This window comes from Trachypithecus francoisi, unplaced genomic scaffold (genome assembly GCF_009764315.1).
Source record: "Trachypithecus francoisi isolate TF-2019V2 unplaced genomic scaffold, Tfra_2.0 Lachesis_group4, whole genome shotgun sequence".
Classification (NCBI taxonomy): domain Eukaryota; kingdom Metazoa; phylum Chordata; class Mammalia; order Primates; family Cercopithecidae; genus Trachypithecus; species Trachypithecus francoisi.
Window position 1 is genome coordinate 20030295 of NW_022681469.1, and position 25929 is coordinate 20056223.

The 25929-nt window shown below is 44.3% G+C and overlaps 1 protein-coding gene and 2 non-coding genes across 4 annotated transcripts in view; all 3 read left to right on the forward strand.

Moving 5' to 3' along the window:
- The window catches only part of KIAA1549 (KIAA1549 ortholog), a 148538-nt gene that overhangs the window by 84701 nt on the left and 37908 nt on the right, over positions 1-25929 (forward strand). For both annotated transcript variants that reach the window (XM_033193013.1, XM_033193014.1), the window contains exons 10-13: positions 283-467; positions 13669-13865; positions 15628-15743; positions 24594-24799. In XM_033193013.1, the coding sequence (XP_033048904.1) occupies positions 283-467; positions 13669-13865; positions 15628-15743; positions 24594-24799 (704 nt within the window). The remainder of the gene's footprint in view (positions 1-282; positions 468-13668; positions 13866-15627; positions 15744-24593; positions 24800-25929) is intronic.
- On the forward strand, positions 19034-19137 carry LOC117073812. The gene has a single exon (XR_004433377.1). It is a non-coding gene; the product is annotated as a U6 spliceosomal RNA (small nuclear RNA).
- On the forward strand, positions 21185-21291 carry LOC117073938. Its single transcript, XR_004433467.1, has one exon. It is a non-coding gene; the product is annotated as a U6 spliceosomal RNA (small nuclear RNA).

The following is a 25929-nucleotide window of genomic DNA, read 5'->3' on the forward strand; positions in this document are numbered from 1 at the left end:
GGAAATCAGGAGACCTGGAATTCACTGAGCTTTGCCATTCATTCAGCCATGTACCTTTGGATATATCCATATGTCGTTGTGATCCCTGACGTATTCTAGATGTAACATTGTATGTTGTGTTTCTCTGCTGGTCACATTTCCTGTCATCCAGAGAGTATAACCTGGAGCCAGCTATCCTGAGCCGAAATGTCACAGACTTCTGAGTTTCTTGTAGAAGACACGTGCAATCTAGTAAATGAGTGAAGAGGGAGTTATTGAAAGACCTTTCTTCCTTGTCTGCAGCTGTGGACAGGGTGAAGAGGCCGTCTCCGGAATCCCAGAGCAACAACTTGTGGGTCATTGTTGGTGTGGTCATCCCGGTGCTGGTGGTGATGCTGATTGTTGTCATCCTCTACTGGAAACTCTGCCGCACGGACAAGCTGGACTTTCAGCCTGACACTGTGGCCAACATTCAGCAGCGTCAGAAGGTAAGGGGCAGCCTCTTCCCCCAGTGTTCCCATAAGCAGTTTTGCGGGGCAGGGATAGAATGAGTTTGGGCTCTTGATACTGAAAGATGGGGAAGAGGGAGGGCTCTTACGGAAATCTTCTGGCTTTAATAGTGGCATCCCTTTGCCTTTGTTTCTGCTTCCTGAAACCCTCCTTCTGTGGTAGTAAATATAGTCCAAGAATGTGAAGCTGTATAAAAGCTTAGCCATGACATGTGCTCTGGGTTCTACTGTGATTTTATTTTATTTTATTTATTTATTTATTTTTTGAGACGGAGTCTCACTCTCTCGCCCAGGCTGGAGTGCGGTGGCCGGATCTCGGCTCACTGCAAGCTCCGCCTCCCGGGTTCACGCCATTCTCCTGCCTCAGCCTCCCGAGTAGCTGGGACTACAGGCGCCTGCCACCTCGCCCGGCTAGTTTTTTTGTATTTTTTAGTAGAGATGGGGTTTCACTGTGTTAGCCAGGATAGTCTCGATCTCCTGACCTCGTGATCCACCCGTCTCGGCCTCCCAAAGTGCTGGGATTACAGGCTTGAGCCACTGTGCACGGCCTGTGATTTTATTTTGTGTTTCTTGAGACAGAGTCTGGCTCTGTCACCCAGGCTAGAGTGCAGTGGTGCGAGCTCGGCTCACTGCAGCCTCCACCTCCTGGGTTCAAGCGATTCTCCTGCCTCAGTCTCCGAATAGCTGAGATTACAGGCATGTGCCACCATACCTGGCTAATTTTTGTATTTTTAGTAGAGACAGGATTTTGCCATATCGGCCAGGTTGGTCTTGAACTCCTGGCCTCAAGAGATTTGCTTGTCTTTGCCTCCCAAAGTGCTGATATTACAGGCATGAGCCACTGCACCAGGCCAAATTCTGATTTATTTTACCCCTGGACATTTTCAGAGGATAGGAGCCAAGGCAGACTTTCTCAGATCTGTTGATCTGTTTCGCGTATAACTCCATTGGTCAGCTGCTTTATTTTCTGTTCACCATATTTGGAAGCCCACTTATCCACCTTGATCATTAAAAATGAACAATACATACCTTGAACATTTTAACTTAAAATATATGAATGGACATTTATTTGCCAATCCTTCAACATATCCCAAGTCTTGTTTTGTTTTGAGTGTTGGTCTACTGAGAGGAATCGCATATGGTCTTTCTTAAAATAAACAACACCCATAATGTGTCAGTTTCAGGTTCCAGTTTGGGTTTCTTTAGAGAAGAGCAATGCTATTTGAATGCAAAGTTCTCTCGATTTTTTTAATACCTCCCTCCACTCCCTGTCCCCTAACTTTGCAGACTTTTGACTTAATTCACCTACACCTAATTTGACAGCAGATTTTTTAAGTAACCTGTCTTTCCTATGTCTTTCCAAAGCATTCAGCGTAAGTTTTTATAGAAATAGCAATTTTCTTTTCCCACCTATGTTTCAACAGTTTCCATAGTATTCAAGAGTCCCGTCAGGTTTCAGAGCCAAAGAAATTGACTTTTGGTCAACATTGAGCTTACCTGGTGTGAGCAAAAACATGCCAGGCCTAGAGGAGAGCTCACTAGCACAGCATAAGTACCAGTCAGCGTGTTTACCAAGGGAGTGGTAGTCAGTCCACTGTTATTAACTGTCTACTGGGTTAACACGCACTCTCCGTGGGTCTCCCGGATTTGGAGGACTCATTCTGCTTTAAAAGCTTGATAAAAACAAGCAAAAGTCAAAAAACAAAGAATAAAAGATTGTCCTATCTATTTTTAAACTTTGTTTTGGTTGTCTTGGTATGAAAAATTCTGCATATTACAAACCTAGACCTGTTGAATGGAAAAAAAATATGCATTACTTTAAAATTTATTTTACTTTTGTAAAAGTAAAGAAAATTTCTTGTTTCATATGAATTAACCAAAAAATGGAAAATCTTTATTAAATTGCAAGCTTATGGCTATCAAGTACATTAAAAGCATCTTATACATTAATATTATGTTTGTTACCTATCTTTGTTTATTATTTACATAGTCTGCTAAGGTTCTTTTGTTGTTCTTGTTATACTGGTGAATAGCATGGGGAAGCCTGGGAAAAAACGTTCTGGGTATACTAAATGATTCATAGTGTGAATTTCATTGTAATAAGATCAACAATAGGTTTGGAAATGTTTTTGTTCTGGTGAAGAGTGTTGTTACAGAGGGAGTTAACTAGTGTAGATGGTTATGTGTTTAGGTCTTTTATGGGCCATATTTCCTATGTATACACTGCCAGAGAAGTCCATCTATTATCTATTACTTCAGTAAACTATCAGAGGACAGCATCTCTTGGGGTCAAAACGGAATATTCCCCAAGCTTTCTCCTTCTCTCGCTTTTACTTCCTAAATATTTTCATGTCCCAGATGTGGCTGTAAATCAAGTAGACAGAGTTTCAGATGGAACTTCCAGCCCTTAGAGCTGCTCTTTTTCCTCCAGGGCTGCAAAGATCTGCCCATACGTTTTGACAACAGATTTACAGAAAAGGTCCTGCAGGGAGGATTCTCCGAAAGAATGACTGTCTTCTGACACTGTTAGGAGGGCAAAGCCTTGCCAGTGTTGCGGAAGCTCAGTCTTGTTTTGCTGGCATAAGAACCCCCCTCCCCATGGATTTTGTCATGTGTTTAAAATGGGAAAAGGATGCTCTTCATTTAGTTTAAAAGCAAATGTCTTTACTTCATATATGTTTCTTTTAAGGTCATGTGGCCATAGCAAAGGGCCTCTCACCTCGTCCTCAGGGTAATCTGCAGAGATGCCCCCTCCCCTATGGCTTCAAGAGCTCTCTCTCCTGCTCACGTGGCTGTTGCCTGTCTCTCCGTTCTGCTCTCCCCACCTCCTGATGTGCCTCAACACTACTCTCTGAAATCCTTCAGCAAATCCCAGAGCTGCAAACATCTGGAAACAATAAATCTGCTGACCTAAAATCCACACCCCCCCTTCCCCTTGTAATGAGAAGGAAACCTCTTCAGATTGTCTGGGAGTAGATGAATTTTGAAATATGATAGGAGGGAGAGGCCATTCTGTCTTGTTTTGAGGCACGGCCTTTGCTTCTTTTCAGTAATAAAGAAAAAAATCCTATGTAGCTTTCTTTTATCTGTATTCTCTATCTATAGACTAAAGTCATCATTTGTTACTATTGCCTAAAAAACTCCAGCCTGAATCCTCTTCATCATGAATGGCATTGGCTGGATGCCACTGGCCTCATGGAAACTTATTCCTTCTGATGGGGGATAGTCCACACCTCGTTATTGGTGTCAGACCAGAGCTCCTGACTACCCTTTGTTGCTTCTAAAGGGTAGCACTTTGGGCAACCGGCTGGAGCTGCCTCAGGCACTGGGTGTCACTCACCAAATATTGAGCATTTGCTCTGAGCCACACTAGATCCAGCTCAGTTACCAATACAAATAGCACGCAATCTCTGCATTCCAGGGCTTTAGCAAGGGAGAAGGATGAGCCATCCAAAAGCAGTCATCCAGGAGTATAAGGATGTCTGGAGAACACAGAGGAGGGGGCACCCCACTTGCAGTGGTGGGGTACCTCCACCTTCTTTGAGGAGGTGACAGCAGAGCTGAAGCTTTACGGTGGAGGAGATGAAGGCGGGCCCAGCAGGGGAGCGGCAGGCCGCTCAGGAAGCTGGAGCAAAGGTCGTAAAAAAGGGCACAGCCGAAACCCAGGTGGCAGAGAGCCAGGCCCTGGGGAGGGTTTCAGGACATAGAAGGGATTGCAAATTACGCTGTGAGCAGTGGGCAACCATTAAAAGGTTTGCAGCAGGGAGAGCAGCTTGAACACATTTGCTTTTGGAATGATCCCTCTGGGAGGCAGTGTGGACAGTGGATTGAAAAGAGGCTCTGTGAGCATTTCGTTCCATCTCAGCCAAGGTCAGCTCATTCCCTACGGTTGCTGTTTGATTCTCTGCAAAGGTCCCCTGTCACACCTAACGTGCAGGTGGTCTCAGTTCACCCACAGCTGGCCGACCGTGCTGGGTGTCGCCTGTGGGTGGGAGAATCTGGGAGCCCTGCTCTCCCAAACTCCGGGACCACAGGGTTACGGGAGCCCCTGTGTGGGGCTATACTGAAGACAAACAGATGGGAATAACTTTGCCTTGTCTTCACCTCCTAAATGGAAACAGCATGGCGGTTGTGGTGACTTTTCACAAATGACATCAATCAGGTAATAAATGCTTACAAAGGCACTCTGTATATGATGGCAAATTTTTATTCAGGCACTTTTGGGATTTGCTGTGTGTTTCTATTGTCATCTTAACTGCTCCTTCCCAGGGGCTCAGGCTAACCCCAATACTGCGGGCTTCACTGCGTCCTGTGCCACCTGGGCTGTATTGTATTTATGGCCCATGCGTTCACATTTGTCAGGCGTCTCTCTCGTTCCTTGGCCGACCTGCCCACTGCTCAGTCTCCTTGGCTTATTGGTGACGTATTCCGGTGGGGCACAGACACCCTGGCCTGTTCCCTCTGTGATATATTAAAGAGAGAAAGAACAAAAGAGCCATCCGTCTTCAGAAATAGCTCGGTCCTAATGTGAATATTGAACACTCTAATTAATCTTGACTCTTCTTTTATAAAATACTGATTAAACCTATGCTGCATGCGGGAGGGAACTGGAGACATTGTATACCAGCCAGACTGAACTCTAGATTCTATTTTAAAAGAAGTGGAAAAACTAGAAAAAGTGATCTGGTAAGTAGGGATGAGACAAAAGAAGGTAATTATCTAAGGGAGGAGGGGCAGTGTTCCCTCTAGGTTTTCCTTCTGTGTGCAGATGGCTTTTGTTTTGTGCATAATACGCACAGATTGGTTGCCAAATTTCTATTGGTATAGAAGGTGATGACTCACTCAGCTTGTGAGAAGTGCAAGGATCTGATGGATGGATGTATTTAAAGATGTTGGTCAGAATCAACAGTAAGCCAACAGGACTTGTATATTTCATTTATGACAGGTGCCTTTTTCTTGGTTACCCATAAAAACCAGTAAGTTTGGTACTTCACTTGACCGTTCTGAAATTCATTTGGCCATCAGACATTTCTTGAGGGACGCTGTGTCACATCTTGTTGTTAACTTAACAAAATATTATATCCAAATTCTTATTTACAACTCTATTGATGCCTTAGAATTCTTAGCTGTATATTAGCTGCTCGATGTTTCATCAATCAACAGAAATAATAATGCTGTCAGCATCATTTGTAGGGTACATTGGCATTTGTGAAGCATTTTCATTAATACTATCATATGTGTTTCCTATATGGGCCCTGAGAGTACGTGAGGGAAGACATTTAGGTGCCTAGGCTTGGGCCACGTACACTGCCCTGTAGAGGCAATACTGTTTGTATTTTTACGTTATTCACTTTGGAGACCTCTGTTTAGGGGAGGCCATCTGTAGCTCCTTTTCCAGTTTTGGTAAAGCAAACCACCTAACCTGTTAAAAACAAAACAAAACAGTTGCCCAGTCATTAGAGGCATTCACTTTCTTACTGGGAAGTATACCAAAAAGGATTTCAGCAAGGTTTATTAAATGATGGAGGTGATGATTAAATGACTCTTACTATATCTGTTTTCTTTCACTTAGAGGCACCTTGTATGTTAATGAGGTGCTGCTGGGGTAAAAGCAACCCCATAAAATTGGAAATTGCTCCTGTTAGGTTTTTTGTCATCAGCTGTGAATAAGTGGCATCAAATTTCAATTTTCTCAGGCATCTGAAAAAGGCTTGACAGATGGATATTTGAGAATTACATAGATGGATTAATATTTCATTTCAAGATGAAAATAATATTTATAATTACGTATTTCATAAATTAGGACCTCATGTCAAAGTCTGAGAAAGGAATCATCTTAATCACACGGAACAGGTTTTTTAATGTGCAGGAGGGTTACCTCTTAGCCTGCCTAATTTTTCATCTACCCATACATACATCAGTGATTTGCTTTTAAGAGAGCAGTTGAATCTTTGTGGAAATTTACAACAAAAGAAAAAAATATTCGACTAGTAAGTATGGGGTTTAGAAAAGACATATAGATGATTGCCGTTAAGTGCATTATGGTAGAATCTAAACATGTTGCTGTGTAGTTATTCTAAATCCATTAAGTACACAGGGACAACAGATAAACCAGCAGAGAAGGGGGTCATGGACCAGTGAACAAGTGACTTGCATTCAAGCAATCTGGACACAGATGTGCAGTATCCAGTAATCAATCATTTGAAAGAAGTTAATGAAAATATCCTGCAAGTGTGAGTAAGTGTACAGGACAGTATACAGTATTAACTCAGCTCTCCCTTATTTGTTCTTTTGAAGTTGTAATTTTGATCTTTCAGAAGTAAACATGGACCTTTTCACCCCTTTTTCCTTTTAATCCAAAATCTGTTGTTAAGACCCCAGCTGAGTCCCCGTGGACAAGGGTACTTGCCAGGCTTTCGTTCCTGAGGATGGTGAGCTCGCGGACAGCATGTGCTTTGTGGCCCCTTGGGTTTCCCACACACTGCTGAACGGATCTTGAACATTGCAGTTGTCACAGAGATAAAGCACAGAGCCCTGTCATGAGTTTGTTCCCCAGATGAAATCAGACAGTGCCCTTGGCGTTTCTCACTGCCGTCCTCTTCCCTGTTCTTGGATTCTTCTGCGGGAGTGAGCTGTTCTTCAATGGCTGGGAGATGGCAGAGGGGAAGCTATGAAATAAAACCCTCACTGCTGCTGCTGCTGCTGCCACCTCCTCTACAGAATATCTAAGTTCACATTTTCCCACCATGGAACCAATTGTCCTATTTCTTGGCTATATTTCTCTCTCATTTCTTTTTTCTTTTTCTTTTTTTTTTTTGAGATGGAGTCTCGCTGTGTCGCCCAGGCTGGAGTGCAGTGGCGCCATCTCGGCTCACTGCAAGCTCCGCCTCCCGGGTTTACGCCATTCTCCCACCTCAGCCTCCGAGTAGCTGGGACTACAGGTGCCCGCCACCACGCCCGGCTAGTTTTTTTTTTTTTTGTATTTTTAGTAGAGACGGGGTTTCACCATGTTAGCCAGGAGGGTCTCGATCTCCTGACCTCGTGATCCACCCGCCTCGGCCTCCCAAAGTGCTGGGATTACAGGCTTGAGCCACCGCACCCGGCCTTCTCTCTCATTTCTTTAAGAGAGAAAGCAAGCCATACTGCAAGTTTATTGTGCCTTGATTGACCAAGACTGGCGTTTTGAACTGTGATTTTATCTGATGTTCCCGAGGTTTCTACATCTCTGGGCAGAGCACCACAGGAAGCTGCTGCATGGATGACAGGCAGGCCTCTCTCCTGTAAAGTAGGGGGACTTGGGAAAGGAAAGGTGTGAGGGGGGCCAACATGCTGCCCGGACTACAGGCACATGCTGGACAGCTCTCAGGAAAATCACTCGTGTGGGGAGTGCTTGTACAGAGGTGTGCATCTGTAATGATCCCTGTAAAAGGGCTGCCTACTCCTAGAAAACTGTGTGTCTGCCCCCCGGGGTTTGGGTAGACCAGTTGAAACTCAGGGTGCTAGTTCATGGGTCACAGATGAGAAAATAAATGTATTTTATTTAAATACGTTTTTAATATATGTATTTAAAGAAATATCTAATGATGAATTTATTTTATGTAAATAAATATTTAATTTAACTAAGTTACACAAGTGCTTAATAAATTTAATTTAAATAAATATTTAGTAATAAATAGGCTGGGCACGGTGGCTCATGCCTATAATGCCAGCACTTTGGGAGGCTGAAGCAGGCGGATCACCTAAGATCAGGTGTTCGAGACCAGCCTGGCCAACATAGTGAAACCCTATCTGTAATTAAAAAAAAAAAACAACATAAAAGCCAGACGTAGTGGTGCACGCCTGCAGTCCCAGCTAATTGGGAGGCTGAGGCAGGAGAATCGCTTGAACCCAGGAGATGGAGATTGCAGTAAGCCAACATCGTACCATTGCATTCCAGCCTGGGTGACAGAGTGAGACTCCATCTCAAAAAAAAATCGTAATAAATAAATTTATTTAAATAAATGATAAATGGGGCATGCAATGGAGCAGCAGGTTTGGATCTGTCATTTGCAAAACAGTGTTCTTGGGCTCATGAACTGCTGAAGTAGGGGAGTGGTGTACTCCTGTAACAGGAAAACAGAGGAAGTCAGCTTTTGCCTTTTGTTTCATTTTTGTAAACTGTATTTACTGTAAGTTTTGTCCCCCTCTGCTGGCATAAATCATTGTTGCAGATGACATTCCTTCTACCTATTGATCCAATAATTTTAGCTTAAAAAAGACCTTAAGGCTGGTCTCAGTGGCTCACGTCTATAATCCCAGCGCTTTGGGAGGCCAAGGCAGGAGGATTGGGTGAGCCCTGGAGTTAAAGACCAGCTGGGCAATGTAGCAAGATCCTGTCTCTACAAAAAATTTTTAAAAAATTAACCAGACATGGTGGCACACATCTGTGGTCCCAGCTCCTTGGGAGGCTCAGGTGGGAGGATCGCTTGGGCTTGGGAAATTGAGGCTGCAGTGAGCTGAGACTGTGCTATTGCACTCCAACCTGGGTGACAGAGTGAGACCACATGAAATGAAAAAAAAACCCACCACGTCACAAACCTAAGCCACTGATGTTGTTACTCATTTGTGCATAAAGTTAGCACAAAGACGACAAAGCCTTTTGTGTCTATGCTAAATATATTGTCTAAAATCACCCCTTAGATCTGTTTGGCCTTTGTCTTTTGACTGACAGGACTCTGTAGGGGTGTGTGCATGTGAGTGGAAAAACTCAAACTATGTTTCTTCTCTGCACTCATAGCACACAACAACAGTCAACACAGGAGACTTCTGTGACTAAATTTGTGGAGGCTTTCCTCACACACCAAGCAGCAGTTATCAGCTGGGTGTCCTTGAATTCATTTCTGAAACTGTCCACTGGGAGGTAGCCTCAGATCCTACAGGTGGAGGGCTCAGTCCCCAAGACTGTCCTCCTCCACCTGCAGCAGTCACAAGTGTAGGTCTCCGGAACTTCTGACCAACTGGCTTCAATGAAGTTGGGGTTCCCACCATCACTTTTTGGGTTTGATTAATTTGCTAGAGCAGTTCACAGGACTTGGAGAAACACTTATGTTTACCAGTTTATCACAAAGGATATGTTAACAGAAAAACCAAACTCCGTAAAATACCTTAAAGAGGTTTATTCTGAGCCAGTATGAGTGACCATAGCCTGAGAAAGCACAAACCCAAGAAGTTGTGAGTAAATGGCCCGAGGTGGTCAGATTACAATTTGGATGGATACTGTTGCCATTGCGTCTGGCTGGGGCCATCATTGTGGGTGGTAAAGGAATTTACCAAGACAGCCGCAGGCTATTATTTCTCTAATAAGGCAGACTTATTAGAGAAAGTATGAAGATAATGTTGCAAGGGTGCAGTGGCCAGTACAGCAGAGAAGGGGCTGTCGGGCAAGAGACAGGGCAGGCAAGAAGTTTTACGGGTCATGCTGCTGGGACTATGAGCAGAATGAGGTGTTTGGAAACAGGATGTCGTGCCAGCAGGTTGTCTGTGATGAGCTGTTTCTCAGAACAATTGTTCTCCCCTACCTGGGACCCCTTTCTCATTGTTACTTATCAGGACTCCACATATATACTTTTTTTTTTTTTTTTTTTTTTGAGACAGAGTTTCGCTCTTGTCCCCCAGGCTGGAGTGCAATGATGCGATATCGGCTCACCACAACCTCCACCTCCTGGGTTCAAGTGATTCTCCTGCCTCTGCCTCCCGAGTAGCTGGGATTACAGGCATGTGTCACCATGCCCGGCTAATTTTGTATTTTTAGTAGAGATGGGGTTTCTCCACATTGGTCAGGCTGGTCTCGAACTTCTGACCTTAGAGGATCCACCCGTTTCGGCCTCCCAAAGTGTTGGGATTGCAGGTGTGAGCCACCGTGCCTAGCCCTCCACATAAACATTATAAAGAGACAGGAGTTACAGGAAAAGAAATAACCCAGTACGTAGAAGCCTGGCCTGAAAAGGCGGAATATCTTGAAGTGAGGGGCTTACAAGTCATAGGTGTGTTTTAGGATTCTTTAGTTGGCAGTTGGTTGAGAGAGTTAAGTTTTGTCTAAAGACTGAAAGTCACTTCAAAGGAATGCTTAAGATAAGGGGTCTGCTGTCTGCCATGTGATGCTATACCAGAGTCAGGTTAGAACTGTGTGTCTATAAGCCACATTATACCGGGTTAATTAAAAAAAAAAAATTTAACCAAATTTTATTGTTTGTAGGGTGTGACTTAACACTCCTTTGCATGGCTTTAAGTCTTGTTTATAATTTGGTATCTTATTACCCAAAGAATCTGTTCTGTCAGGCTTATACTCTCTGTTTTAATATTAATGCTGTTCAATTTTGCCTAAACTCTAAAAGGGAGGGGCTGTCATGATGCATGTCCCACCTCCCTTCCTGCTACGGCCAATAATTCAGTTTCTCAGGTTTCTCTGAAGTCCCTTTGGCCAAGAGGGGGCCTGTTCAGTAGGTTTGGGGCTTAGGATTTTATTCTTGGTTTACAGATATTACAAAGCGCAAGCACACATATGAAGGGGTGCATAGGGTGAGGTATGGGGGGACTTGGGGGTGCAGAGGTTCTCTGCCCTCCGTGGGGGTGCTACCCTCCAGGAACCTCCACAGCGTTCAGCTTTCCAGAAGCTCCCTGGACCCTGCCCTTTTGGGTTTTTCTGGAGGCTGCTTTACATAGGCCTGTTTGGTTAAACCATTGGCTATTAGTGATCAACTTAACCTTCAGCCCCTCTCCCCTCCCTGAAGGTTGGGGGGTGGGACTGAATGCCCTGACCCTTGCATCATGCCTGGGGCTCTGTAGTGAGCAGCCGCCAATCCTGCAGCTACCTTGGGGCTGCTGACCGTCAGTCAACTCACTAGCCTGCAAAAAGACATCCTCTGGAGACTCCACGTATTTTAGGAGGTGTACGCCAGGAAACGGGATGAAGACCAGATAAGTGTTTAGAGTGTCACCGTGTGGATGTAGAATATTCCTGGCCAGGAGGGGGGGCTTCGGTTTGCTTTTGGCATTCCATGGAGGAGACCCCTTGGGACGACCATTGCTATGCAGTTTATTTCCCTGTGCTTTGCAAGCTTGAATTAAGGAAACTGGCACTTTTCATGTCATCAGAAATACTGTTATTGTCCACATTTCTGCATACTTTGGAGAGTCTTTCCAAGGGCACTGTGGTTCATGCCTGTAATCCTGGCACGTCGGACATCCAAGGTGGGTGGATCGCTGGAGACCAGGAGTTTGAGACCAGCCTGGGCAACATAGTGAGACCCCATCTCTACTAAAAATACCAAAAAATTACCCCAGCGTGGTGGTGTGCACCCATAATCCCAGCTGCTTGGGAGGCTGAGGCAGGAGAATTGCTTGAACCCGGGAGGCAGAGGTTGCAGTTAGCCGAGATTATACCACTGTACTTTAGCCTGGGTGATGGAGCCAGACTCTGTCTTAAAAAAAAAAAAAAAATGTGAACAATAACAAATAGCTTTTTTTTTTTTTTTTTTTTGAGATGGAGTCTCACTCTTCACCCAGGCTGTAGTACACTGGCATGATCTCAGTTTACTGCAACTTCTGACTCTCAGGTTCAAGTGATTCTCCTCCCTCACCCTCCCGAGTAGCTGGGATTACAGGTGTGCACCACCATGCCTGGCTAATTTTTGTGTTTTTTTTAGTAGAGACGGGGTTTCATCATGTTGGCCAGGCTGGTCTCGAACTCCTGACCTCAGATGATCCGCCCAACTCGGCCTCCCTAAGTGCTGGGATTACAGATGTGAGCCACTGTGCCTGGCCAACAAATAGCATGTTTGATGACATAATATCTTACCACAGCACTAGAAGCTAAGACCTGGCATCCCTAGTTGCAGCCTCAGGGGTCTGTCATGGGTTTGGTGTGGGGTGATGCCGCGGATCCCTGGAGAGGAATCCTGCATCCACTGGTTTGAGTGGGGGATGTTTTTGAAGAGCCCTTTCTCCTTCACTTTTGTGCCCCATTCCTTCTTTTGACCACTTCTTTCTAGAAATTCTTTGTTCCCTTTGCTTCTATTACATGGAACTTTCCAAATTCTTCTATTTCTCTGAAATCACATTCTATTTTCTTCCTTGCTTCCTTTTTCTCTTCTTAGCCCCAAACTATTAGATGTTCTCCAACACCTTATCCACAGAATCTGTATTTATGTTGAAAAACTCAACTCCCCTACCTGTCACCTTTATGTGGGTGGTTCTTGAAGTCACTCTGAGCCTGCACATTCCCCCAGGCTCTGCTTCCCCACCTCCAGCTACACTAAGCTGACATCCTTTGGGGCCTCAAATTAAGTGTGTTTGAAATGAAACCTGTCATTTTGTCTTGAGCCATCATTCCTGTATGACTTGCCTCTTTCCCTTAATGTCACTTTCAGGCTTCACGATGCCCTGCCCAAAAATTCACGTCCTCATTGGCTTCTTTCTCTTCCTTTGCCTCTCGTGTCTATTTGGTTTCTGGGTCTTTCTGCCTGATCCCTAGAGCTGTTCATTCCTTCCCATGTTCACTGCTAAGATTTGGGGCTCATGTCTTTGTGATTTTATGCGCATGGCATGGCCAGGCTTTCTTCCTGTTTCCTTGGTGTCCTATGTGCTTGGATTTTAGAAATCGGCCTGTGGTTTTCTGATTTCCTAGAGGGCCAGCTCCAGAAGCTGGCGTTTTTGGAGTTATCCATATACAGACTGGACTTCTCTCTCATGCTCCTACGCTCTGATCCACCCAGCATAGCCAGTGTGATTTCTTCTCAGGCCTCAGTGTTCTCTGCTTTCTGATATCATCTAGAACATTCTCTTTGTAGCCTCCTCTTTCTGTTTCCAAGTCCTGTCTGTTCTCAAGACCTGGCTTTGGTCCCCACTACCCTATAAAGAATATCTTGCTCCTGCCACATGGCACGTGGTATGCTGCTGTGACAGCAGGTCAGGTGTTGTCCTGGGGTCTAGCTATTTAATCCTTGTACTCTTGTTTAATCTTTCACAAGTGTCTGTCTTCTCCTGGAACTCTGGGTATAAGCAGAACCTGGCAGGCAGTCCATGTTCTAGCAATGCTTGTTGGATTGGAGTGGTGGCATTGCCAGCACAGTCTTCGGTCAGAAGTTGTGCTCCTCTCGTCCGCCTTGGATTCCGGGTTAACAATTGTTTGTGTGTGTTTCAGCTGCAGATCCCGAGTGTGAAGGGCTTCGATTTTGCTAAGCAGCATCTGGGTCAGCACAATAAAGACGACATATTGATTATTCATGAGCCAGCGCCACTGCCAGGACCTCTGAAGGACCACACCACGCCCTCGGAAAATGGGGATGTGCCAAGCCCCAAGTCAAAGATCCCTTCCAAGAACGTCCGTCACAGAGGAAGGTTATTATTGGGCTTTCTGTATTATTCTTTGTTGCAGAGCATGCTTCTGTTATCAGGCTGTGGGTTTCTGATACCACAAGGGCTAATGGTGAGTGCAGCCCTGCATCTGTCTGCAGCCCAGGGGACTGATGACTTGACCAGAGTCACACACGAGCCCAATAGTGTTTCCGAGCCACTCTCACGGGCTGTCAAAGAAGGCTGTGTGATTTCTTTCCCTACACAGTTGAAGATCATGAATCACTGTCTGTGATGGTTTGAGGGTCCCCATCAGACTTGATCAGGGATTGAGCAGCTCGTGTGTATCTTTCCCAAGGGGAGCATGCTAGGCCCCATGGAGATAATATCAGAAATAACATAGAAGAGTGCGCGGCACATGGTAGGTGCTCAGCCTACGGCCACTGTGTCCATGCCTGGGATGCCAGCAGCTTCTGCGACTTCATTGCTTTGTCTGCGGGTGGCCTTCATCGCGTCCTCCTGTGTTTGCTTTGTTTTTCTCTGGCTGCTCATGTATGTCACCTTTGTCAGGATATCACACAAGACTCTTCACTGCCTCCTCCCTGCCTCGCTCCCGTTTCCCAATTTATTTCTATTACTCCTCTCAAAGTATAGCACACAGAGAATTGTTTATTAGTTTTCCAAGCTACCTGGAAGCCGCTCCTCACCCTCTGACCCCATGAGAAGGGCTCTAGCTCTGCGAAAGAAGACAGAGTTCAGAGTCGTGTTCGTTAAGTTGACTTTCCATCCTAGCACCATCAGGCTTTGGCTACTGAAGCCTCCTGTTGTCAGCCTTTAGCTTTGGAACGCTAAATCCCGATTTCCTGCTAAGAGCAAAAAAAAAGTGTGTGATCATACCAACATTTGAAACGATGTCATGATTTCTGTCTTATCGGAAAACCTACCCCAGGGGTTCTGGCCTAGTTTTAACAATGTAATAGATGTCAGAACATGATCTTTACAAAAGAAAATGAGTTATATAGAGAGATGCTATTTGATAATTTTGCAGGCTAAGAATAAATGGAATCACTGAAGATTATTTCATATGCAAGTAAAATTTTGCAAAGTGTTTTTTTTTTTTTTTCTTGCCTGGTAGCCTTGTCATTGACATTTAGTCATGACAGCTCAGTGGTCTGCATGGTTAATACAATGTTTTAGCATCTTTCTGGGCACCAGAATGTCTTGGCATTCCACATTGTCACTGAAGCCAGGGAGCCTAAGGAAACGGAGCCAACTGATGAAGGAATTTTCCCTGGTGCAAGCTGGGTGCCACGATACCTTTGCTTTTTATATATAGAATCAAATCTCAGTGTAAGCACCTTCCAAAGATCTGGAGTTATTTGGGGTGACTGCAGAGCTACCCTGGCATCCTGAGGATTCTGCAGACCTAGTTAATCCTGAACCCCAGTCCTCTTTGATCCAACTCATGCTGAACCCAGACTGCTGGTCCAGAAATGACTGGGGGCCAGGGGCTGGACCTTGAGCCCTGGTAGCTGTGGGACCTTCCTCCTATCTGGCACTTACTTGTCTAGCATTTGTTGAAATGCAGCCTGCTGAGCCATTTAGTAAGCCGCATTAATCTGTCTTCAGGAGGTGACTGTGGTGTTAATGTGATCCTTGAAGACGCTGTGCTATGGAATAATTTTTTGGACTGTTTCATTTCTGCTGGTTTTGCCTGGAAGCCTGACTTCCACACATAAATTAATGTGACTTTTTCCTTTTCATTCTTTCTTGATTCTAACGTTTGCAATTCATTTTGTGTCTGCAGAGTTTCTCCCTCAGATGCTGACTCTACGGTCAGCGAAGAGTCCAGCGAGAGGGACGCAGGAGATAAGACACCGGGAGGCGTCAACGATGGCAGGTCCCACAGAGCCCCGCAGAGCGGTCTGTGACTCTTCTGGTTCTTCCCATTCAAAGTAGTCCCTATGAGAGTCCGAAGGCTAGGGCCTGACACTCCTTCAAATGCTAAACCCTTAAAAAAAAATCTAGGAAATGGAAAATTCATCGTTCCTGTGGTTTCTTAGCACCAGTTGTCACCATCTAACGTGGTATTGGTGTCTGCTTTGGGGCCAGGGATTCACTGGGATATGTCTTAAGGTTAATAGCCTCATTTCACTCTAGAGTCCTCACCCTAGAGGTCAAGGAGGAAGCACACTGAAACCGGAGTCTCAAAAACTGCCCCCAGGATTCGTAGCTTTCTTAGGAAGCAATTCAAGGATTCACAGCTGTCACTGTCAGAAAGTTGTTTGTTTATCATAGGCCCAAGTCCATTCTGTTTAGTTCTGTTCCTAGATCTTTCTTCCAGCAGGTGGTTTAGTGTGATCAGACGGTTTAGCATGTTTGCTTTGGGAGTCACACACAGCTTCATAGGCCAGGTATAAGATGAACTTCACTCCTGTTCTAAAGGGTATGACTGTTGAGACTGATGCCCTGTTATAAAGTGAGACCCACAAGTCTTTAGACTTGGGAGCATTTTTTTGGAGTGATAGCAAGGTAGCTTGTTTTTAGTGTAATAGGTTGTATTAAATAGATGTGCTGCTACAGCTATTGTATTTGATGGAGGTTTATTTTTGTTTAAGGATTGCATTTCAGTAATGCAAAGATAATTGGGAGGCCTCAGAATATTATTATTACTGTTTTTTTTTTGAGACAGGGTCTTGCTCTGTCACAGAGGCTGGCATGCAGTGGCACAGTCCCGGCTCACTGCAGCCTCGACCTCCCAGGCTCTGGCTATCCTCCCACCTCAGTCTTCCTAGTAGCTGGGATTACAGGCCTATGCCATCACACCTGGCTAATTTTTGTATCTTTTTGTAGAGATGGGGTTTTACCATGTTGCTCAGACTGGTCTTGAACTCCTGGACTCAAGCGATCCATCCGCCTCGCCTTCCCAAAGTGCTGGGATTATAGGCATGAGCCACCACGCCCGGCCAGGATATTATTTTTAATAGTAATTTTTTATTTACAGTGTTTAGTCATACATTTCTCTATGGAAATGCAGTGCAGAGTGAACTGTATTGTAGAAATGAACAGACTCTAGACAGAAGCCCGGGGGCCTCTCCTCTCACTGACACACTTGTGGCCTCACAGGTGTTCAAGGCTCCTGTGGGGCTGCACTAGCCGGTCCTTGCAGTTCCTTCCAGCTCCTTCCACTTAGTTCTTTTGTAATGTTAAGGACATCCCCTTAGAAAAAGGGAAGAGTTTTTTCTTTGGATGTAGTTTTTCAAAATCTTAAAAATTATTTAGCACCATGGTAACAGATGCTGTTTCTGATAGACAGGATTAGAATCTCGTTTTGATCCTTGGAAAGAAATATTTGGTGGGGAGTGGAAAGAGCTCTGGATTTTATCAAGTTCTGTTCATTGCTTATCTGAGAAAACCTTATTTTCAGTGCCTGCGTTTTATGCTGTCTGATGGCATTACAACCAGTATATTCTATAAGAATAACAAAAATCAAACACCACTATCAATATAGGCTCAGAAGCCAGGTAGTAAGCATCACAGCTCTGGGACCGAGAGTTGAATGTGAAGGAGAGAAGCGAATTAGATGATTTTGTGAATATTAGAAGCTCAGATGCTGCTGTTATAATTTGAAGAGATACCAGAATCTGTACATTATTTTCATGTTGTAGAAAGATAGTTTTCTCACTATAAATATCAGTTTACTTTTAGAACTTTGTTTACTTCTTGAAAGGTGCTATAAGATAGCTTTAATGCTGCCATGTAGGTATTTTATTGCTTGCATAGAAACTTAAATATCCTATTTTAAAATATTCTGAGTTTTTCTCCTAGCTTTCTGTTATTTTATTTTTTAAAACTTTTTGCTTTTTGAGACAGAGTCTCTTCCTGTTGCCTAGGCTGTAGGGCAGTGGCGTGATCTTGGCTCACTGCAACCTCTGCCTCCCAGGCTCAAATGATTCTCGTGACTCAGCCTCCTGAGTAGCTGGGATTATAGACATACACCACCACATCTGGCCAGTTTTTGTATTTTTAGTAGAGACAGGGTGTCCCCATGTTGGCCAGGCTGGTTTTGAACTCCCGGCCTCATGTGGTCTGCCTCCCTTGGCCTCCCAAAGTGCTGGGATTACAGGCATGAGCCACCTCTCCGGCCTATTTTATAATTCACATAAAAAATCTTGCTTTTGTTGAAAGTCACAATGAAGTACAAATTAATGGAGATGGGAGTGGGGAGGGAGACTACTTGAGATCCATTCTGGAGCCCTCTTCCATGTTGCTGTGGGACCAGCATTCCCTTTCACTCCTGCGGGTGGCACAGCCACCGGCTCTCTTTAGGCTTCTTGGCAAGGCTGTTGATGACTGTCCCAGGTCATGTGGCATATTAAGGACCCACCTTGCAATGGAAGCTGAGAGAAGTCTGTTGTTTCAGTTTTGGTAAATTGGAGGTTGTGTTTTATTCCTTTTCCAGCTGACTGTTTTTGGAAGGTGACTAGGCCCTGACACATACCCTCATGGCCATCCATGAACCCTTAAAAGATTATTTACTCAAATGTCACTGTGTTCACAGCCATTGCAGCTTTTTTTTTTTTTTTTTTTTTTTTTGAGACGGAGTTTCGCTCTGTCACCCAGGCTGGAGTGCAGTGGCCGGATCTCAGCTCACTGCAAGCTCCACCTCCCGAGTTTACGCCATTCTCCTGCCTCAGCCTCCCGAGTAGCTGGGACTACAGGCGCCCACCACCTCGCCTGGCTAGTTTTTTGTATTTTTTAGTAGAGATGGGGTTTCACTGTGTTAGCCAGGATGGTCTCGATCTCCTGACCTCGTGATCCGCCCGTCTTGGCCTCCCAAAGTGCTGGGATTACAGGCTTGAGCTACCGCGCCCGGCCCATTGCAGCTTTAAAATAACTTACATCATAACCACTGGTTCCGCTTAGTGAAGATGTGAAGGGAGAGATGAGGTAGGAGATGGGCTGCCATTGCTGCGTCTGTGCATAATTGTAGTTTTTCTCTTTCTCCCTTTTATCATCAGGAATATACCAAGTAGGTAAGCATTGCAAAATACTCAGCATTCTTTTATGCTCTCCTTAGATTGCATGTGTGCAAGTGTGTGATTTTTAAGTAGTTAAAACTTTGTTCATTTGAATCCCACAAACTCCAAATTCTAGAATTGCACATGCAAACCAAGCTGGCACTGACTTTTGCACGTGCTAAGGAGCTTGCAGTGCTCGCTTCAGCAGCATATAGACTAAAATTGAAACGCAACAAAGATGAGCGTGGCCCCTGTGCAAGGATGACATGCATATTTGGGAAGCATTCCATATTTTAAAAAAATTAAAGAGTTTTCAAAATAGTTTAAATGAGATTGAGTACATATAACAATGAAGTTTTTCAAGTAATTTTGGAATACCATACCATTTATAAAATGATTGAGATCATAAGATATAATTCTCATCTTTTCATGAAGGCAGATTCTCAGAGATCTTTTCAAGGTAAAATTTTATAAACATAGTGGAGATGACTACAATCATTGAGTCATCCATTTAGCAAATGCTTGCTAAGTGCCTGTGGTGTGTCAGGTGCTGGTGATGCAGTGACGATGAGATAAATGTGATTGCTGTCTCACAGGATATTAACATGGGTTGGACACATTAGTAAAGATGCAGTTTTCTAGCCTGGGCAACATAGCGAGACTCTGCCTCTACAAAAAATAGAAAAAATTAGCCAGGCCTGGTGGTGTGTGCCTGTGGTCCCACCTACTGAAGAGGCTGAGGTGGGAGGATCACTTGAGCCTGGGAGGTCGAGACTGCAGTGCTCTGTGATTGCATCACCACACTCCAATCTGGGTGACAGAGTGAGACCCTGTCTCGAGGGGGAAAAACAAAAAAATGGTTTGATTATATTTACTTGTAGATAATGAAATAATCTCTTTAAAAATGCTCTCTTGCTTTGACATTTTAGTAATTCAGACTGAACTTTTCTCTTTCATTTTGCTTTGTTGACATTATCCTATTCCGTACAATCCTATATACTGTAATTATTTATTTATTTTGCTTACCCAGTCTGGAGTGCAGTGGCACAATCACAGCTCACTGCAGCCTTGGGCTCAAGCAGTTCTCTCACCTCAGCCTCCTGAGTAGCTGGGACTACAGGAGCATACCACCCCCAGCTAATTTTTTATTTACTTTTTGTAGAGACGAGGTCTTGTCATGTTGCCCAGGCTGGTTTTGAACTCCTGGGCTCAAGCAATCCTCCTGCGTTAGCCTCTCAAAGTGCTGGGATTATAGGCATGAGCCACCATGCCCAACCTTTTTCTTTCTTTTTAAGATTTTTATTTATATTTTAACTGATGGTAAGAAAACATACATTTATGGTGTACAACATGATGTGTTTTTTGCTTTTATTATTTTTAGTTGACACATAATACTTGCAAATATTTATGGAGGACATTGTGTTATTTCCATGTATGAATATACTATGTGATGATCAAATCAGGGTAATTAGCATATCTGTCACCACAGGCAAAGTTATCATTACTTTGCCTTGGGAACATTCAAAATCTGCTCTTCAAGCTAATTGAAAATACACAATAAATTACTAGAGTCACCCTACAGTGCCTATAGGTGCTCAACCCATTCCTCCTCTCTAGCTGTGCACTGTTATTTTTATTTTTTTGAGATGCAGTCTCATTCGGTTGCCCAGGCTGGGGTGCAGTGGTGCAGTCAGGGCCCACTGCAGCCTTGACCTCCCAGGCTCAGGTGATCATCCCTTCTCAGCCTCTTGATAGCTGGGCCTGCAGATGCACACCCCCACGCCATGTTGCCCAGGCTGGTCTAGAACTCCTGGGCTCAAGTTACCCTCCCGCCTCAGCCTATCAAAGTGCTGGGATTCCAGGCGAGAGTCACCATGTCCAGCCTCTAGTTGTGCTTTTGTATCTGTTAACCAACCTTTGTCTCTGTCCCTCCTCTTCCCTTCCCAGCCTCAAGTTACCTTACTAGTCTACTCTCCACTTCTAGATCAACTTTCCAGCTTCCACATATGAGCGAGAACAGTGCAGTCTTTATCCTTCTGTGCCTGGCCTATTTACTTAATGTCATCCAGGCTCGTCCATATTGCTGCAGATGACAGGATTTCATTCTTTCTTATGGCTAAATTGTGGTGTTTTGATATGTGTATGCATTGTGGACTGGCTAAATCAAGCTATTTAACATATACATTACCTCATGTACTTATTTTTTGTGATAACACTTAAAATCTACTCTCTTAGCTGTTTTAAAGTATACAATATATTGTTATTAATTATAGTTACCATGAGGTACAATAGGTATCTTGACTATATAGTGAAATTTATATCATTACTTTTAAAAAATAATTGGTGCTCGCTTCGGCAGCACATATACTAAAATTGGAACGATACAGAGAAGATTAGCATGGCCCCTGCGCAAGGATGACACGCAAATTCGTGAAGCGTTCCATATTTTTGCAAAAAACACAGAAAAAAAAAATAATAATTGAAGAGAAAGGGGTTTTAATCCAAGTTCCTACTTGCCTTAAGGCAGGATTCACACAGCATTAATCTCTGTGTGTCCATTGTACTTTGTACTAATCATTATTGTCCAGGGAGCTTTTTTGAGAAAAACTGTGCAATGCATAGCAAGCAATAATATATAACATATATATTAATATATGATATATAAGTATATAATATGTAATATATAATAGTAATATATTACTAATTATATAATATATTACATATAATATACAGGTCTATAAAAATATATAATTATAATATGTGTGATATAATTATAATATATATGTGTGATATATATATATGTATATGTAAAAAAAATTAAAAGCCCCTCTTTTCAGCCATGTCGAAGGACTGGGTTCTGGGCAGTATGGAAGCTGGAAGACTTTCTGCACCTCTTATTTCCTCTCCTCTGCTTGGTCCCTCAGCTGTGTAGAGTGGCCCAGGGTCTATGCATCCCCTCCTTCTCTGGTTGCAGTCTATGAACAGTTGAGTGAGGATGAAGCAAGGGCCGTGACTACAGTGGGAGGGGGTGAGTCAGGCTCTGGACAGGAGCCCAGTCTCAGGCTGCCACTCCAGTGGTACCCAGGCAGGGCTGACAGCCTAGTGAGGAGGGGCCTTTTTTTTTTTTTTTTTTAAATGCCTGTCACCTTTGTCTCCCAGCAACCCAGAGGTCTCTGCCACCCTGGAGGAAAGTGATCCCACTTCTAGATATCAGTAGCTTAATGGGCTACCCTCTGTGACATTTGCTGTTACTCTATAAGTCTGGGTTAGCAGGGCTAGCCTGTCTGGTGAAGCTCATGATCTCCTTTTAGGCATTATGCCTGCAACTTGAGTAGCTGCCACCGATGAATGGTGGTGCCTGGCTGTGCTTCCATTGCACAAATGCACAAATAGTCAGGTTCCTTCTGGGTCTGGGGCCGGGAAAGAAAGCTTGAGCATAGCTGGAATCCAGACAATGGTGCCACCTGGCTAAGACAGACATCATTCATTCAGAATCAGACAAATAACTTTTCATTGCTTGGGATAATGAAGGTAATTCAAATTGAGAGAAAGTACAGACTTACATAGCAATGCTGTGCTTTCCTTATATGAAACATCAACTACTGCTTCTTACTGCTTTGCTCATCTATGTTTTTTACACTGAGGAGAGACCTTTGTGTTTTTCACTTATGCTTTGAAGTTTCAAATGTTAGGCTTTTGTTTAGAAGCAGTTTCTGCATGCACTTACTCCCTCTGTCAGCCTGCTGGCCATTCGTTTGAAAGCAGCATCCAGAAGTGACTGCGGCTAATTAGAAGAAAGGCATCAATTGATCTTTTTCTTTTAGAGGGCAGGGGGAGGACAGGGTCTCACCCTGTCACCCAGGTTGGAGTGCAGAGACGTGATCTCGACTCACTGCAACCTCTACCTCCTGGGCTTAAGGGATCCTCCCACCTCAGCCTTCTGAGTGACTAGGACTACAGTTGTGTGCCATCACGCCCAAATAATTTTAAAAAAATTTGTAGAGACAAGGTCTTACTGTGTTGCCCAGGCTGGTCTCAAACTTCTGGGCTTAAGCAATCCTCTTGCCTCAGCCTCTCAAAGTGCTGGGATTACAGTCCTGAGCCACTGTGCCTGGCCAGTTGACTTTCTTAAGTGTCTGTAACTAGCTCTTTCTACTCAACCTGTCTTCATTTTTCTCTTTCTCTTTTCAAAATTAAAGTGTGTTAGGATTATCTCTACTATAAAAATAATACTTATTACAGAAAATCCTCATTATCAAAAATAAAAGACATTGGGAAAAATCACCCATCATGTGACGATTCAGTCGTTGTTAACATTTTTAAGTGTTTCTTTTCTGTCTTTTTTGGCGCATTTGAATTTCTTTTTTTTTTCACAGTTCTGATTAGTTTTTAATAAAATTATTGTGGTTAAATATACATGGCCTAAAATTTGCCATGTAACCATTTATACATGTACTCTTCACCTGTTTTTAAAGTAGGAACTAGCACCAGGCACAGTGGCTCACACCTGTAATCCCAGCACTTTGGGAGGCCGAGGCAGGTGGATCACTTGAGGTCAGGAGTTCAAGACCAGCCTGGCCAATATGGTGAAACCCTGTCTCTACTAAAAGTATTAATACAAAAGTTAGCTAGGCGTGGTGGCACGCACCTGTAATTCCAGCTACTTGGGAGGCTGAGGCAGGAGAATCACTCGAACCTGGGAGGTGCAGGTTGCAGTAAGCCGAGATCACGCCGTTGCTCTCCAGCCTAGCTGACAGAGTGAGACTCCGTCTCAAAAAAATAAAAAATAAATGAAAAAAAAAGTAGGAACTAATTCCCTGCAAGCAACAGGATTTTTCTTCTCATGTGTCTTCAACTTCGTTTTCTTTTCACATCAGAACTGAAAAACCAGAATTGGCCGTTGTTAACTGGTACCTGCCTGCATGTACCGGTCTTCTGTTTTCTCTGTAGTACGACATTGCCTTGGCAACTGAATTTGTATCACTCCGGCAAGCTCCCTCCCAGATGGTAGCAATAGTTTAGAGCTGCTATAAATGTGTTTTCTAAGAGTTCTGTGAATGGCTTATTGACTACTGAGCAACTTCAGGCTCCTTCTGTCCTACATTCTTTCTGACTGAAGATTTTGAACCACAGTTAGACAAAACACTGAAGTTTGTTTTTTTTTTTTTTTTTTTGAGACGGAGTCTCACTCTGTCGCCCAGGCTGGAGTGCAGTGGCCGGATCTCAGCTTACTGCAAGCTCCGCCTCCTGGGTTTACGCCATTCTCCTGCCTCAGCCTCCCGAGTAGCTGGGACTACAGGCGCCCACCATCTTGCCCGGCTAGTTTTTTTGTGTTTTTTAGTAGAGACGGGGTTTCACCGTGTTAGCCAGGATGGTCTCGATCTCCTGACCTCGTGATCCGCCCGTCTCGGCCTCCCAGAGTGCTGGGATTACAGGCTTGAGCCACCGCGCCCGGCCAACACTGCAGTTTTTGACATAGTATCATAATGATTTCCTCCCATCTCTTCTCAGGGTACTCGTAATTTTTAATGAAGTGAGAGGATACAGTATACAGCCTAGACTATTTAAGCTCAGAGAGCGAAATTGCAAGCACTCTGCTACTGCAGTGGGGATGTATTTTTGGTCAGAGGCCAATCCAAGGATTGTGAATAATTCACAATTTTGATTATTTAAAGAATAATTCACAATTTTGATTATTTGCTGTTTCTTTAGATGACTCTGTGTATATGTTTTGCTTTTCCTTCTGTTCCAGGGCCACCACTGCCCAGTTCGGGAAATGAGCAGCACTCATCAGCCTCCATCTTCGAGCACGTGGACAGGATCTCCCGCCCCCCGGAGGCTAGCCGGCGGGTCCCCAGTAAGATCCAGCTCATTGCCATGCAGCCGATCCCGGCCCCTCCCATCCAGCGCCCCTCTCCAGCCGACCGAGTGGCAGAAACCAATAAAATCAACAAAGAGGTATTTGCTTTTATTTAAAAGTCTGTTAATTTAAAAACTCAGCTAGGCGTAGTGGCTCACGCCTGTAATCCCAACACTTGGGGAGGCCAAGGCAGGCAGATCACCTGAGGTTGGGAGTTTGAGACCAGCCTGGCCAACATGGTGAAATTCCATCTCTACTAAAAATACAAAATTAGCTGGGTTTAGTGGGGGGTGCCTGTAATCCCAGCTACTCAGGAGGCTGAGGCAGGAGAATCACTTGAACCCGGGAGGGGGAGGTTGCAGTGAGCTGGGATCTCGCCACTGCCACTCCAGCCTGGGTGACAGAGTGAGACTCTGTCTCAAAAGAAAAAAAAGAACAAAAAAACCTCACACTCTGATTTGGTCAGTGTTTGAAAATGAGTGCAAGGTACAGTGTCAACTGGTTACTAAAGGCATAAGCTGCTGACAAGGATTATTAATGTAAAACATCACGCTTGTTGGAGATCAGATACTGTGCATGGACACTGTGGGGCGCATTGGCAGACATGCAGAAAAGTGTTAGCGTGGCCGACCAGGAGCTGTCCTCTTCAGAAAGAGCCACTTCAGCTTCTGATCCTCCTCACACTACGACCCAGTTCAGGTCTCCGTCTTTGGGGATGCCACTCTGGGGGAAGGGGGTCTCATGCCAGGAAACCTGTTTCGGTGACACTAGGTAATTACCTTCTTTGTATCTGTCCTATTTAAAGATCTCTAAAGGAGGAAGATATTTATTTATTCTTTTCTAGTTATCAAATGTCTCTTCAAAGTTGTCACTGGCTGATTTCCAAGGTTCGAGTGACTTTTTTTCCCTGCTTTGGGGGATGGTGACAAGACTCCAGTGCACCACGCGGTGCTTGAGGGTAAAGCTTGTGGGATGGCAGGGTGTCTGCTCCTCCCTGGGCTGTGCCTGTTGCCCTCTCGGTGACTTTGGAGCTCACAGACAGCAGGAAGGGTGGGTGAGAGGAGCACAGCAGGAAGGCGCTCCTAAAAGGTTTTGCTGGTCAGGCATGGTGGTTCACACCTATAATCCCAGCACTTTGGGAGGTTGAGGCAGGTGTATCATTGTATCATTTCAGGTCAGGAGTTCAAGACCAGCCTGGCCACCATAGAGAAACCCCATCTCTACTAAA